Raw genomic sequence first — 17,272 nt, forward strand, 5'->3', positions numbered from 1 at the left:
AAAGTACACAGTATACCGAGTACACGACCTTAGTAAAAGTACACAGTCGTGCTGCATGATGATGCGTGCTCAACAGTCCAGGTAGAACAACGTGACAAAGTGAAGTCTGGTCCTCTGGACGGAGAATCGGACTTCACTTTGTTCGACCGACACCGACTCACAGAGAAAACTTCATGAGTTTAAGGTAAATTAGTAAAACAGAGACTCTCATATTTCTTATCATCTGGGGCATAAAAGATATTTTGTCTTTTTGTGTTAAAATTGTTGAATTGTAAGAAATAAAGCAACTGACTCTCTCACCTCGGGCCCATGAGGAGGGTGTGGGGGTGATGGTGTCTCCCCCGGCTGCAGTGAACTGGTCACGTGCGAACACACATTTAATATGAAATGTTTAATTTATTACGATTAATCGTTTATTACACGTCATCACCTTCTGCTGGGGCAGCGGGGTGCCCTCCATGGAAGCTCTGGTTGGTGCTCTCGCCCGCTCTGCTCTGACTGGGTCAAACTGTGGCTCTGCCTCTGTTCATTTCTTGAACAATCCCTGCATCATTACATTTGTTGGCTTTAAAAAGACCACGACAGAACACAAGCCCTTTCATTTTTACAGCTGACGAATCTGCCGCGGCGACAGACGACTTTAATCCACGTCTGTTTCGCTTGGTTGTCCAACCCCGACACCCTCGAGGCGAGATCTGGGTGTCCGAGACGAAAACGAAATGTCTCGGACAAACGGAAACCGTTTACGTCGACCCCCTCGTGTAAAAAGTGTGTAATAGGTCTCGTTCACTTGAAGGAACAGCGAGAGAAAAGCCGAAGCACTCGGAGTTACGTTACTCCCCAGCAACAAGTCTTTTACTGACACAGAATGTGCTGCTTCAAACATGACTCATCTTCAGGCTCTTTTCCAGCGGAGCTTTTGTTGCTGCTCAAAAGCCTCTTTGATGCCATTCAGCCTTTTATAGTGCCACTTCCTTCTGCGCATTCCTGGCGCCACACTTTGTTGTGTTTTCTTCTCTTCTGCACCAAAAAGACACACAACCACAAAAACACAAACGCAGACTGCGTCCCCCCCCCCCCCCCCGGGGGCAGCGGGGTTTGTCCCTCCAGCGTCCATGAATAAAGGATGAGCAACGCAGTTACAGTAAAACCCTCAAAGTCCAAAACGGGGATACGTGGTTCGACGGTGACTCCATCGAGGATTAAAGAAGGCCGCAGTGGGAAAACAGGAAGCGTAATCACAGCGCGGTGTGGTCTGGGTACCCCCCTCATCTCTCCAGGTGCTCTGAAAGACCGAGCTAAACATCTCAAAGGTGGCGGAAAGAACGCGAGTAAAGATCGCAGGACTGTGGTCCCCGAGCACCTCAGGGGGACTTCCATTCTATTGTCCACAAAACGGCATTTTGTTCCACGTCTTGGTCATGAATTAAAAAAACAAACTCAGTGGCTCCACAATCACCAGGATCAGTTTAGAGGTGGGCTTTAAATGTGAAACTTTTTTTACATCACATCAATAAAATCAGCCAATTTTTTTAATTTCTGATTTAATGACACAAAACCCTCCATGACAATATATCGTGCACAACTACAACTCTGAAAAAGTTGAGTTGTATAAAAATGCAAATAGAAACTAGGGATGCACAATATTGGATTTTCGGCCGATATGTCAAAACTTATTTGTCCGATACCAATACCGATATTTTTCCCCTAGACCTACTTACAGAGACTACATCGCTTTCTCTGCTGTGGGATTAAAATATATTATTCTGCGTGGTCTTTGTCCAGTTGGCCTGCTACCAAATGCAGATGCCAAAATGATGTCACACTTCAACTTGGATTATGTTTAAAGTCAAATTTATTCATGACATTTACTCTCTCTAACACAATGACAACACTCGAACAGTGCAAATTAGTAAATTTACACAACTCTAAACTCAACGGCGCACGTGACGTCACAACGTTGTGCTGGCGCTGCACGCATCCTTTATCACTGGGTTGTCCTACAAAAACAGCTCCTTTTATATCGGTGAGTTATTTTGATGGAATGGCCGATGTCCGATATTTAGCTTTATCGCCAATATCAACCGATACATGCCGATAATATCGTGCATTCCTAATAGAAACAGAATAAATGCACAATGTTTTCCCTACCATTTTACAAGCAGGGCGCCCCGCCCTGTCAACAGAACCGAGCACCCCGAGCACTGATGCACGTATAAATCCATAATTTAAAACACGTTCATATCATCAAAAGATTTCGAGAAAGTGGAGAAATCTCCAGGTTTGAAACTCAACAATGGATGTCGGCGATGTTCAGGTCCTCAGGGGCCACTGCATTAATAACGGATCTGATTCTGTTCTGGACATGACGACGCGGGCCCAGGAACATTTCCACAAATCATTGTCTGCAAACACAGTTCAACCTGACATCTACAAAGGCTGCTTAAAGCTCTATCACGCAAAGAAGAAGCCATGTGTGAACTTTATCTGCAAGGGCTGCCATCTCCTCTGGATCGCTGCTCAAAGTGGAGAACTGTTCTGTGTGAGATGGATCAACATTTAAATTTATTTTTAGAAACTACGGACAACACGTCCCCCGTACTAAAGAGGAGAGAGACCACTTAGACTTTTGTAATAGCACAGTTTAAAAGCCCACCTCCCTGATGGTATGGGGGTGCATTAGTGGCTCTTTTCTGGGCAAGTTAAACATCTGGAAGGCATCATTAGTGCAGATCAGTACATAAAGGTTTTAGAACAACAGCTCCCAACTCGTAAAGGACCGACAACCCCGGACTGTTGATCCACTAGAATCAGAAGCTCCGACTGGTCTCCTCAGTTCCTGGATATTTACAGACTGATGCAAAAGAAGAAACGCTCCACAGCTGTAAACATGGACCTGCCCCAGTGTTTTAGAGATGTGGAGCTGCAATCAAATAAAAAAACCTTTTTATTTTCAAATAATGGTACAACTTCTTAGGTTACAACGTTCCACTGTGTCTCTGTTGAGCCATCCGTCTGTTACAAATCTGATTCTGGTCTGCAGAGAAGCTTCTTCCAGTTGAGGCAGAGACCACATCTGACCTTGAAAACATCAGTCCACGCCTTCAGTACAACCAGACCACTGTAACGCTCTTTATGTTGGGTCAGTCACGTCGAACTTTCACGTCTCCAGCTCGTCCAAAATGCTGCAGCTCATCCCTTTAACAGAAACACGTAGGTTTCACCAGTTTTGTCCTCCCTTCACTGGTGTCGGAATCGATTTTTTAAATTCTCCTGTTGAACTTTAAGTGCCTCACTGGCCTCACCGTCATGTCTGTGTGAGCTACTTTAACCAGATGTTCCTTCTCAGGTGCTGAGATCATCCGACCAGCTGCTTTTGGTTGTTCCAAAAAAAAAAAAAAAAAACCAGTTTGAAGCTCAGAACTCTCTTCTCAAAACTCATCTGTTTTCACTGACGTCTAACACACTGTCATTTGATTTACTGTTTTATTGTTCTGTTTTTTAATGTTTTTCTTTTGATGCTTTTAATTAATCGTTGGTATTTTTTCATTGGATTACTGCCATTGATTTTTATTGTTAAGCACGTTGGTAACAGCTGCTGGTTTTAAATAAACTTGACTCTGGGTGTATGGGATTTGTAAATCACTGCATTCTGTTATTTACATTTGACGCACCGTCCCAACGTGTCCAGCATCACGTTGGACGTGCGAGCGTCTTTTCTTACCTCCCCGTCGATGTACTTCTCCAGACAAATGGCGCAGTCGGAGGTGGAGCTGCTGCTCAGCGAATCAGACGCTCCACAGCTGCTCTCGCTCTGCCCTTTCCCTTTAGCCTTGAACTTCCTCGTCTCCATCTTCTCCAGCGCCTGGATGGCCATTCTGTTCATGGAGCTCTGCAGTGGGGAGCACAAATCGTGAGCCAAGATCTCTGCAGGATTTACACGAGCTGCCCACGTTCCCTGCAGTGATCGTGCGTCTGGGTTTACAGACGTTTACCTCCTAAGTGTAAAAGTGCTGACGTCATGATTAAAGACCGTCCACGGCGACAGAAAAGTGAATTTTGCAGCCCTGGCTCCAGATTTCCATTTCTTTGGTCTTGTATGTGTCATGTGATTTGCAGCCGCCGGTGTTTGTTCCGATGCTGCATCACTCCTCACATGACAGAGTTATTTATGTCGAGGCTCAACTAAACCGCAGCGCAGAGCGTCTCTTCCTTTATGCCCGATCACGCCGAGATAATTGCAGACATTTTGAGATCAAGGCCTGATCATCAACACGAACTTTGGGACGAGGGTTGACAAACCAGTTTTCAGATTATATTCAACTATAATCTTGCTCAGGCAAAAACAAAAAAAAGAGGAATTCCGTAGACAACGTTTGTTACTTCACAAGTTTCACACTTAGAGAAAATGTGTCACGAGAGGTGCTTTTGAGCGGCTGAGACACAGAGAAAATATTATAATTTGTTTTAAAGTGCACATCGTAGAGACGCTCCTGCATTCTGGCCGGACTACCTCGGTCTTAACGGACGCCGCAGCAGATTTCCTGCTCTGTCACGACATCGGTGCTTTTGGCTTCGTCAGCCAGCGTCTCATCAGCGTTAATTAAATGCTAATCCTGATTCATGTGCCCGACGTAAGCCTCCGCTGAGAGCTTTTTGTCAACACGCAGGAGGACTCGATCAGCGGCGGACCTGCTGGAGACCTGGAGACTGGAAAAACCAGGCACGCTGTGCGTTTGGTTGTGCTTCTGTAAATCGTATTTTTCACCCAATAAGTCACGTTTTTTTGCATAATTTGCATGCCCTGCGACTTATACACTGAAGCGACGTATTTATGGATTTCCCCCCCATATTCATAAACCAATTATTGTTTTAGGTGCTTATCTTGTTAAATTTCGATGTTCCTCCTTCCTGAGTTCCTCCCTCTGCGCGCTCCCGGAGCACCGAGGCTCCGAATACTTTTGAAAATGCACCTGACTGGACCGTCAAAGTGCGTTTATTAAGTAAAACTTAAACAGAGACACAACTTTGCTATAATTTCGAGCAAACAAATAATTGTTTTTAAGTGTTTATCTTGTTACATTGTTGTTAAAAGTCCTACCGTGCACGCTCCCGCCATTTCGCAGCCAATGGATTTTTGGCACAACACCGGCCACATTTCCAGGTTGTGAGCGGTGACGTGTAATAGATGCGGCGTATTTATGGATTTTTCCATTTTATTAGACATATTTGGACTAATGCGACTTATAGGGCGGTGCGATGTGTACGGCAGAAATTATGGTAAGTGCTCAGAAGTTTGGTCCTGTGTGACTCAAAGCGGATTAAGTGTGTGTGTGTGTTGACACACTGACCTGGCTTCTCCTTTGCTTCAGTTTGATCTTGATGAGCAGGATTAGACACACCAGCGACACGACAACAAAGAAAGCCAGAAAGATGCCCATGTCGAAGTATTCTGTGGGCTGCTGTGGAAAAAGGAAGCAAAAACAATTTGTCTTTTTTTTATTCATCAGCAATTCTGTACATTTAATTAGTTTATTAGTCGCACAGCAGGTCAGAGTGCTCAGAGCATCATCTATTTCACTTTATTACAGAAAAAAGAAAAATACGACCTTACATTAGCTGCCGGTGCTTTCAAGACACATTTCTATACAATAATTTATATTTTCACTTCCAGCTGTTTCATCAAGTCAGTCCTGAAAAGTCAGGAATTTGATTTCAGTATTTTCTTTGATAAGAAACATTAGTCTATCTTCACTTTATTATTCCTTCTATTTACAGAAAAACTTCTTTTTTTTTTTTTTGAAAAATGCTCAAACGAGAACTTTTTGTGCATAAAAGCTGGACAATCATCAAGATGTTGACTTTTGGGTCATTTAACACATCTAGCCCGGAATTTCAGGTTTTTATGCGTCATTTATTTATTTGTGAGGTTTTGATGGAGAACATTTAGGCCACACCTGGGCAACGTATGGCCCGGGGGCCAGGAGTGGTCCTCAGACAATCGCTAACTGGGCCCCCATGTTTTTAAATAAAAACACATTTAAAATAAGTTGTTTTAAAACAGGGTTTTATTATTGGAACTTCAGGAATCTGAAAACAAAGTCCTAATTAAACATCTTGGACATATAGAACTGAAACTTTTGGACTAAAATCATGTTTGTGGTTCCAGAACCAGAACCAGACGGGACTGCTGCAGAAACACGCCCGCGGCGTTCACGCACTGTCCTGTGCTTGGTCCGAACATCGTGGGAAGTTTCTGCAGAACTAGAAGTAGAACATGGGGGCGTGGTGGTGCAGAGGCTAGAGAAGCTGGGCATGTGAACTGAAGGTTGCTGGTTCAACTCCCCGGACCGACAGCCATACCACTTTATATATAAAGCACTTAAAAACAGGCACAAGGCCAAACAAAGTGCCGACAACATCAAAATGTGAAGCAACCACACCTGCCTCCACACTCATTTGCCCCATCCTGGGCCCTTGAGCAAGGCACTCAACCCCCATCATCTGCTCCCAAACAGGTCTCTCTTGAAAATGAATCCTCATCACTCAATAAATATAGAATATGTGTAAATAAAGGTTAAATAAATAAAATGAACTGCTTCAAGAAGCAAAAATATACTTTAACTGAACTTTTTTGTTGTTTAAACACAAACTATTGCCAGTTAATATTTCTGATATTCAAACTGTTTTGGGGGTTGAGCGTGCTAACTATGCTACAGCTCGTCCAGCCGGGAAATGTTTCCAAATCATGTTTTCTGAAGATCATTTTGTCAGTTGTGGCTCTTTATTTGCTTTTATTAATTATCCAGGGGCCTCTGGACAACAAGTGATGCACAAAGACAAGATATTACCCGTTACTTAGTTACATGAGTACTGTAGTATCTTGCATAGTTAATTTTTTTTTTTTATTCTACATTTATGATAATAAAAGCCTCTCTGTATAAACACCATGAGAATTTTAAAGTTAGAAAAGACTTAAAAGTCCACAGAAAACTTTTAAAAGTTCATTTTGGACAAAAGCTGATGGCTGGAAATGTGTCGCTGCGCTGTGAAAAAGTCTTCGGCCTCGGGGCACAGAAGAAAGGCGAAGGCTCCGATTCCACAGCTGGAATTCTCTTTGGCCATCACATCTGAAAGGTCTCTGCGCCGTTTCAGCCACATGTCACCGTTTCAGTGATCTGTGTCGTGCGCACCGTGCAGGTTTGGCCGGGAGCTCTTACCCTCGGTGGTCTGTGCTGGATCCGAGCGCGGGCCACTTTCTGCTTGTTCACGATGTTCATGAGTTTGACGGCGTCGTTGCCCTTCACGTAAACCACCGGCCGCTTCAGCGGATCCTCGGCGACTTGATTGAGCTGAACAGACGACAGAGGCCGAGTTAGTTTGATGGAAACACAATCGATTACAGGAAGTGGTGACCAACTAGACATTAACGTCCACGAACTCAAGAAAATGCTCTCAGACGTACTTTTCTGGCTCGTGCGACTTTTACTTTTTTCCTGCAGATATAAGAAAGGCACATTCTTTTCATTTAATAATTATTTATAGAGACGAGCGTTAAACACTATGGCATTTACAGCTCAGGCTATTTGCAATTAATGTCCCCTGATGGAAAAACTATAGATGAAAACAGAAAAACCATAATACTTAAAGACAGTAGATAAAAGTCTAATTAAAACAAAAGGTGAAAACATCAAGAGGACGGCAGCGACTCATGAAAACAGGTCATCCTTAAGAAACTGCTTCAGTTTCAGAGGAAAGACGCCATGATGTCAGAAACACATTTTAAATCTGCAGGTAGAGTTCGACTCATTAATCCCTCGTAGTGAAAAAAAAAACATCTTTGTCTGAAGGAAGTTTTACGACAACGTAGAACGAAGTAGGAACCTGACATGAATTACGCATTTTAAACAAGTGGGAGGTTGGAGAACGAGGACGTTTTAAAGTAGTTTTTAATTTATTTTTAAGAAAGTAGTGATGGGTTTCTGTCTAAAACCCTGTTTGTTCTGTATCACATGATCCTCGGAGGTTTGTTGATCGTGGATTCTGCATTTCTACATAAAACTAACACTTGTGGGGGGTCTACGTCCGGTCACAAACTTTGCTTCTAGATTTTTAATTTAGGAACACGTTAATCACTGATATGATGTAGATGGTAAATGGACTGCACTTCTAAAGCTCCGTTCTATCTTATCAAGCTCTTTACAACAATCTGTGCCTCATTTACACATTCATACAGCACTCTACTAAATCTTTAAAGAATAATCAGAGCTTTATCACATTCATGCATCGATGGGACACGCATCGGAGGCAATGAGGGGTTCAGTGTCTTGCCCAGGGACACTTCAGCATGCGACTGCTGGTGGAATCAAACTCCCAACTCTCCCAGTGGAGGACGACTGCTCTAACCACTCAACCACAGCCGCCACGACATGAGGAAAAAAAAATGGAGCAGATTTTTTAAAATTGTTATATATTTTTGACTGATCTTTCTGACTTTGCAATGGGCACCATTAATTAAATAATTTACATTTTTTGTTTGTACTGACAAAAAAATAAACCTACACCAGATGTAAAATTTCCATCTTAATCATGAGGTAATTATATTTTCTACCTGAACTACTTTTCTGATTATACTTTCTGGTTTTTATATTACCCAACAGTCTCCTCAAATGATTAGGGTGGCCCTTGGAGAGGCTGAAGATTAATCTATGGGGGCCAGTGCCACCATTGACCACTCCCTAGCTCCGCCATTGCGCCTGGTTTATTTTTTACATTTAAGTTTATTTGCATTCTCTGTTCAATTCCAGTCCAGAAAAGCATCTCAAAAACTACAAACATTCACTGTTCAAATCTTTCAGCAACGGGACGCATTAACTTAATATTTATAGTTCTATTTTCCTGACGTATAACCTTTGATCCTTTTATTACGTCCAACTTTTGCATCATTTATATGAATAAAAAAAAGTCAAACTCCTGTAAGGACACTCGTTTCCAAATATAAAACATACATTTTTATTTAAATATTATTATTTGTGCTTCCTTTTTAAAAGCTTTATCTCATTAAGTGTGTAAATGTTGCATATGTTTGCAAAACCTTTTGGTGCACCTTTGATTTATGTCGAAACTTGAAAAAGAGTTCTCATTAGGACGTCAAAAGACACGATGCATTTCTCATGAAACAGTCTTTTCTCAGAGGTATCAAACTCAAAACTCATCGTGGGACTCGGATTCGTTTTAAAAAAGATTTTTGGGATTCACCGCTGACGTAAAACTTCTACCCGTCCAGTCACCAACGACTGCATCTTGGGACGTCTTTTCACTTAAAATGAAAAGACGTAAAATATTTGGGAATCTGACAGCAGGAGATGAAGTCGTCAGTGAAGACGATGTTCTTGGCTTTGAGCCGTTTGACAAACTTTCCTCTTTCTCGTCTGCTGAATGGAAACCAACTTCAAAAGCTCAGGGGAAGTACCGAGGATAGAAACGCTACCAGTCCTTCTGTTGCGTTATCCAAAAATAAATAAATAAATCCATGCACGTTTGGTGTAAAGTTTGCCAAAACTGCAACTCCCGCCTGGTCTTTTCACACCAAAGTTTGACTTTTTAAAGAAAGTCACAATCTGAACTTCTCCCTGAGCGGCACTCGGCTTCATTTTCCAGCTAAAATGAGAGAAAAGCGAGGTCAAGTGCTCCAACTTTCTAAAGCTTCATCTAATTTTGGCCCGGGGACCTTAATTCTCTGTAAGCTCCGCCCCCTGCCCCTCGGCCTCGCGGCTCCTGTCTCTGCTCATCGCTCTGCTCTGACTGGAAAAGCCTCTCGGGGGAATTTAACGCAGCCGCTCGGCGCTGCCTTTCATGTGGTCTGTGCGCAATCCCTTTTATCTCTCAGCTACGCACTTTACGACCCAGCAGCAGAGAAGAAGAGGAGCAAGAAAAAAAACAAAAAAACTCTGCAAGTCCAGGCCTGGCCGTGCACGGATGAATACCACGGGAAAATTCTTGTGACAAAGGAGCAAGTGGAGGAACAGAACTCCTTTGCAGCGAAGAAACGGGAGTTCTGGAAGAAACCAGTATCTGGATCTGTGCGACAAGAGGTGCACTTTCTTACAGTAGCACATGCACGCTCTCCCGAACTCAAAGGCAGCTCTGTGGGCTCGAGCAGGTGAGGTAATGTGCACTACCTGTGCAATTATGAGCTCCACAGAGCTCGGTCACGGTTCAGTGAAAGCCGAACCTGGATATCCATTTTCAGTCGTCCAAACACGAGCTGAGGGCGCTGAAGGGCTGAGCGAGGCTGAGCCACACACTTGTGAACACAACTAAACATAGAAAGATCATTGTTTGTTTGTACACACACACACACACACACCAGCAGGCAGACAAGCACATGACTGAGCCACTTTCCAAAAGAAAAGGCAGAGCGCCTTTTACACACGCACCGAGACGGATTAGGCGGTGTGTGTAAATGCGTGGCTAATTCCAGGTGTGTACAAACCTGATCGATGGCATCCGGATTCTCCGATACATCAAAGATGACGGCCGTGGCTCCCCGCTGCACCGCTCTCTTTGCCTGCCAACACACAACACAATAATTATTAGATATATTCAACAGAGCAGAGGCACAGCCGGAACATGTTTGTATGGTCGCTTGCTGGAAGAGTTCACCTAAAGCCACTAGAGGGAGGTCTCTCCCTGACATTAACCCCCAAGAGCAACGAGAACAGTTTAAGGAGAACCTGCTGGTAAACAAGCCAGTGATTACATTCTGCTGGGTCGCACATGTGGCCGTTCTCCCCGCTCCTCCGAAGCCCCCATGATGTCACCCCATGTGAATCTGCACCGCATTAAGCCGACCCTGTGACCGAAAACCAGAAACGGTTCCCGATTTGGGGCTAATGCACAATTTCACATGACGCAACGCCGCATGACATTGAATTCTGCAGAGCACGCCCCGAAAAGTTGAACAAAGTTATCAAGGATTTCCAGCTGCAAAAAAAATAAGGGGAGTAAAAATGCGAGCCGCTTTCATGTGAGAGTCAGGAAAATCGGAGCACAGAGGCCTTTTGAAGAGTGCTGCTACAGGCAAGAGATAAAGGAAATGCTTGCATTTGCAGAACCCCAAGTATCTACTTGCAGAATCCAAATTGGCTTCTCCTTGTAAAAAAAAAAAAAAAAAGAAAAAAGTTTTTCTTATCCTAACTCCTGCCTCCCCCCTCCAAAAAATCTGTTCTCAACCTGCTCGCTTCTCGCTGCCCCATTTAGAAAACGTTTTGATGTCTGCATTACGAGATCTAAAGCAGCGCAGCCAGGATCATATCCTGCTATTATCAAGTGCCCCTGGGTCCTGGCCAGGACTCTTAATAACTGGAGGGAAGATCAAAGTGACAATGCACAGAGCTGAGGCTCTCCGTGTCACCACGCCGCTCTGCAGGCGAGGACGGAGAGGAGACCGGGAGCGGAGGTATGTGCAGAGGAGGCGCGATCGCTCCTCTAACAACGCATCACCACGATGTCTGAGGTGACAACAGTCAGCCATGTTGATGCTTCTGCACAATCTGTTCAAACAAGAACGACTGCGTTACAGAAGAACGAGACAAAGAACATACAAGAAGCTACATTAAAGCTCACCAGATCATTACCAGTCAGACCAGGTGGAACACACTCATCCAGCTTTAAGGTTAAGACGAGAGAAATAAAGGTGGAAATCTTGAGGTATCCAACATTAAGATTCAGAGGGCTGGGAGGAGATAATAAAACAATTACTGATGTGTCTCGATCATCAGGTTTGTGTTGAAACACCAGGAAGTAGCTGAAGGTCAGTGATCGTGGACTTCAGAAGGAACAAACACACCACCCTCACCCCCGATCATAAGAGGACCTGCGGTGGAAGTGGTCTCCAGCTACAAGTACTTGGGTGTACACCTGAATGACAACCTCAGGTGGAGCAACAACACCACCAGCCCGATCAAGAAAGCTCATCAGAGACTCTACTTCCTCAGGCGGCTGAGGCGAGCTGGTCTGGGAAGCTCAGTCCTCACCTCCTTCTACTGGTGTGCAGTGGAGAGCATCCTGCGCTCCAGCATCAATGTATGGCATGGAGGCTGCACAGCTGCAGAAAGAAAAGCTTTGCAGAGAGTGGTGAAGGCTGCACAGAAGACATTGGAGTCAGCCTCCCCACCATCACAGACATTTACACCTCCAGATGCAGGAAGAGAGCCACCTGCATCACGAAGGACCCCACTCACCCAGCACACACACTTTTTGCCCCGCTCCCCTCAGGAAGGAGGTTGAGGAGCATTAAGTGTAGAACCACTAGACTGAGGAACAGCTTCTACCCTGAGGCTGTTAGACTCGTGAATCTCTAACTAGAATAATCACTGTGAAAAATCACATCATGTTGCTGCTGATCTGTTTCATGCTGCTGCTGATCTGTTTCAATGTTGCTGTGTTCATTCATGCTCATCTGCTCACACAGACTCATGTTCGTGCTGCTGTTCGACGTATTGTTTTTATGCTGCTAGTGCTTAGTGTATATTTTGTTGACGTCTTTCTTAGTTCATATCTTAGATCTTATTACCGTTTTTCTTTTACATTTTATTGTTGCATGTGACTGGGACCCTGTCTACATAATTTCGCTCCACCACGTGTACCACATGTGCTGCGAACAACAAATAAAGAACCTCTGACTCTGATAAGCAAAATATGTTTATCCAAAATACTGTGAAACTGACATAAGAGACAAAAACACGAGTCCACAAACTGCAATGACTGCGACTTATTTCACATCAACTCAGGGATGACTGGTATGAATGGGCATGGAGAGTTAGGGCCCTTCCTAAAATTTACAATGAAGAGAAGAAAACTACTTTTAATGTTTTTTTTTAACTTGTTGCTTTACATTTTTGGTGACGTCTGGAACAGCATCAGCACCGAACAGTCACAAGAAACACAGAATCTTCCTAAATGGGTCCAAACAGGAGCATGAGCTTGTTCATGTCTATGGGGCGAAGTGTTTGACGGGTGTTGGGTCACATTCTCTCAATTCGCTGCTGATTTTAGATGATTTTGTTGAGGCCAGCTGCCAAACTCTTTAACCAATCAGAGTTCACATAGCATGGTGTTCCTCTGAGCCTGTGTTTGCAGTCTGCAGGCGTGCAGCAATGATGAGCACTAGCATCGTGGATATTTATTTCGGCTGCTCCCTTCTTCAGGGGTCACCACAGCGAACTAACTTGCACGAAGACGACGATAGTTTTTACACCGGATGTCCTTCCAGATGTAACCACAGAGCTACCACAGCCCTCTGTGTGGAGCAGAGCTGCTATCTAGGGCATCCAGGGGAGCAGGTGGTGGGGGTTAAGTGCCTTGCTCAAGGGCCTAGAGTGGGGCGAATGAAGGTGGAGGCAGATGTGGGCGCTTCACCTTTCCCACCCACATTTTTTATGTCAGTCCACGAAGTTGAACCGGCGATCTTCCAGTCACAGGCTCACCTTCTCTAACCTCTGCACCACCACTCCCCCAAAGTGCACGATAACATACGCTTAAAAATTATTATTCACAGGCTGACGAAAAATATCCATCAATGCCAACTCAATATTGAAACCCTATAAAGAAGCTAACATGATTAGCATCATGCTAATTACTTGAAACTTTTACACAAATCAAACTTTCTACAGTCTGCACTAAAGACAAGATGTAAAAACGCAACAAGTTTCCACTACGGCAACTCTAATAGGACAAACTACTCAGCTGATGCTCTTAAAGTGACAGCACACGTTACTGTTATGGAATCCATTGTTGACATCACCCATGCTTGGTAGGCAATGCATCTAGAAATATATTAAAATCCCTCACTTAGAGATAGGGTGAGAAGTTCAGTTATCAGGAGAGACTCGGAGTAGAAGCGATACTTCTCCACATCTATGAGTCAGTTGAGGGGGTTCGGGCATCTGGTAAGGATGCCCCCTGGGTGCCTCCCTAGGCAGCTTTTCTGGGCATGTCCAACATGGAGGAGATGCCAAGAAAGACCCAGGACATGCTGTAGAGACCGTCTGTAGACTGGCCTGGGAACACCTTGGGTTCCTCCCAGAAGAGCTGGAAGAGGTGGCTGTGGAAAGAGATGTCTGGACCTCTCTGCTCAGGCTGCTGCCCCCGTGACCCCACTCTGGAACAAGCAGGGGTGGGTGGATGTAAAAACCTAGAATTGTGTTCCTGTTTAGAAGGGAGAGTGCAGAGGAAACTCATTTCAACCACCTGCATCAACGATCTCATTCTTTCGGTCACTACCCAGAGCTCATGACCAGAGGTGAGGGTAGGAACGTAGACCAGTCAGTAAACAGAAAGCTTCGCCAAGCAGCTCAGCTCCCTCTTCACCACAACGGACCAGCTCAAAGTACGCAATATTGCACAAGTTGCACCGATCCATCCATCCCTCTCACTCCTCATTCTTCCTTCACTCTTGAACAAAAAGGCAGATATAATTTAATTCCTCCACTTAAGGCAGCATCTCACCCCCAACCCAGCGAGGTCCATGCACACTGACTGAGGACCTCAGCCACTTTTACAACCTGAAGATGAGAGCAAAGGCAATAATTTACACCAAAAAGCCTCGGAAGTAAAAAATTTAAACGACAATTTTCATTTTCCTTTCCTAAAATCAGTTAAAACTCAAGATTTTAGTTGGTTTAAAAATGCTTTCTAAAAGGCACCTTTTGTTTAATTCCAATTTGTTTAATTCCAATTAAAGTATTCAAGTATGCATACGTCATAAGTAACAAATGCTGTTATTATTATTATATGAAATAATGTTGCTTGGATTAAAACAAAACAGTGAAACGTGTCAATATTTGTCTTGAACAAGTCTAAAAAAATGGCAAATATATATATATATATATATATATATATATATATATATAGTTAAAAATGCTAAGCTGAGGTCTTTCTCGTTTTATTTTTTCATTGGATTTTTCTTTTTTAAAGCAGTACTTTAGCAAAAGAGGTTAAAAGTTTTCCTCACTCTAACCAAATAGTTCATAAATACCAAAAGCTTAACAGACAATGGGCTTTGAAGCAAAAGTGAAGTTTACAACAAAGTAAGGAGTAAAGTCTGGGCTTGGATTGAGGACAAAATGCATAAATAACTGCACCGCTACATCTAAAGGAGCTGTTAGCTCTGCTGCAGTCACCCAAAGCGGTAACAATGTTTAAATCATTTTAAATGAGATTACATCATTGAGCCACAAAACAGTACATTTTAATCATTATTTAAAAGTTAATATTAAAGTAATGAGAGCTACAGAAACAAAACATATTAAGAAGTTCATAAATATATTCTCATTGTAGCCCTACGCACATTTTGTTTTTCTTTACTTTTTGGTCATCAGAACAGTTTGTAGTAGTTTTATAAATTAATGTAAAATCGCAATTTTGCAGCACTAATTTAAGACAGAATTGTTCGCACTTCTAATATCAAATGTGTGAAAGTTTTCCGAGCAGAAAAATGTAACGTAACTTAATGACGCTTCAGTTCTGAAACAAAATCCTCAAAACATCCCATCTGCCCCCAGCAACACAACTCTTAACGTTTTGGGCATGACCTGAACTCAGCGGGACTTGTAGCAGGTACAACTTCAAACCAGTCAGATTCAGACACATTTCTCTTTTACACCTGTTAAACCTGTTGACGTGCATGAAAACAAAAAGCAAAAGTTGTGTCCCAGTCAGAACTCTAAATATTGTAGAACATTTGATGACAGTATCATGAGCTGCTGTAAAACTCACAAAGAGCCAAAACCAAAGTGGTATCACATGTAATACACATCTGGACTGGACTACTGCAATGGTTTGTTATCTGGGGGTCCAAAAACATCTTTAAAAAGTCTTCAGTTGATCCAAAATGCTGCTGCCAGCATCTTAACTGGATTTAGTGGGAGAGATCATATTTCCCCAGTTTTAGTTTCTCTCCACTGGCTCCCTGTCAAATCCAGAATTTAATTTAAAATCTTACTTCTAACCTACAAAGCTCTCAACAACCTAGCTCCAGATTATATACGAGAACTTACTGTTCCATATTTTCCTAACAGAGCACTTTGCTGTCAGACTGCAGGTTTACTCGCGGTTCCTAGAGTTTCCAAAAGCAGAATGGGAGGAAGATCTTTCAGTTCTCAGGCTCCTCTCTTGTGGAACCAACTTCCAGTTTCTGTCCATGAGTCTGACACATTGTCCAGTTTACAGACTGGGATTAAGACTTTCCTTTTTGATAAATCCTATAGTTAGGGTTGGCTTGTTATGCTGCTATAGGCTTAGACTACTAGAGGACAACCTGACTGCATTTCCTTAAATGAATTGTTAAAACTGAATAGTTTTCATTTGATACTATTTCTATCTTAACATGTGATTCTTGACCTGCCATTGTGTATCTGTTCCTCTCAAACCCAGCCGGTTCAAGCAGATGACCGCTTGTCCTGAGCCTGGTTCTGCTAAAGGTTTCTTCCTCACGGGGGAGATTTTCCTTTCCACTGTCGCCTTCATGCTTGCTCAAGATGAGAGTTAAAATCAAAGCAGCCTGCTCCTCAGATAAATGATGTTAAATTATTATTTTTATATACGAACGTTTCTGTTCAGCGCCCTGAGGTGACCTCTGTTACGACTTGGCGCTTTATAAATAAACTGTATTGAAATATGAAACCAGCATTTCTTGAAGGAATTTTAAACAAACTACTCGTGCGATCTGCTAGTGCTCAAAGTAAGTTTAGGGGATGACTCTCGGCTACAACTCCACCATTTTTATGCTCCATATCTGTAAAATGGACCGAGTTAAAGCGACGTTGTTCTTTCTAAAATCAATGATCGGCGCAGGCCATCTTGATTTGGGCCGTCTCTAAACGTTCATCAGTTGCAGACGAACATCCATGGATTACTTTCCTTATGATTTGTCCAAATGAACACACACAGTTGCATGTCAATAAAACAACAAATGCTGGCTTTATTTACTTTAAAATAAATAAGACAATCACGTCTGTTCATTCTAATTTGAATGTAAGCATACGAGCTTCTAGACTTTGCCTTGATGAGCCCTCCTTCCCAGATGAGAAGTTTATGAATCTGCCTTTCAGATCTCATTAAAGCCCATTTAACCCAGAGAGCTGATTCTTATCCAACGTCTTATCAGACACATTAAAACAGCAACATGCTATAAATACAAACCCTTTCAACTTTCCTCACATCTCACCTCCTCTACATAAACTAACATTCATTCAGTTTCCCCCCCCCC

At 43.1% G+C, this 17,272-nt stretch overlaps 1 protein-coding gene across 1 annotated transcript in view; it reads right to left on the minus strand.

The window, feature by feature from the left end:
* The window catches only part of znrf3 (zinc and ring finger 3), a 93,371-nt gene that overhangs the window by 3,918 nt on the left and 72,181 nt on the right, over positions 1–17,272 (minus strand). Inside the window, exons 3-6 of the mRNA XM_037680875.1 lie at positions 10,496–10,570; positions 7,221–7,352; positions 5,352–5,462; positions 3,725–3,892 (exon numbers count right to left, since the gene is read on the minus strand). Coding sequence (XP_037536803.1) covers positions 3,725–3,892; positions 5,352–5,462; positions 7,221–7,352; positions 10,496–10,570 — 486 coding nt within the window. The remainder of the gene's footprint in view (positions 1–3,724; positions 3,893–5,351; positions 5,463–7,220; positions 7,353–10,495; positions 10,571–17,272) is intronic.

This window comes from Nematolebias whitei, chromosome 8, assembly GCF_014905685.2.
Source record: "Nematolebias whitei isolate Nwh7 chromosome 8, NemWhi1, whole genome shotgun sequence".
Classification (NCBI taxonomy): domain Eukaryota; kingdom Metazoa; phylum Chordata; class Actinopteri; order Cyprinodontiformes; family Rivulidae; genus Nematolebias; species Nematolebias whitei.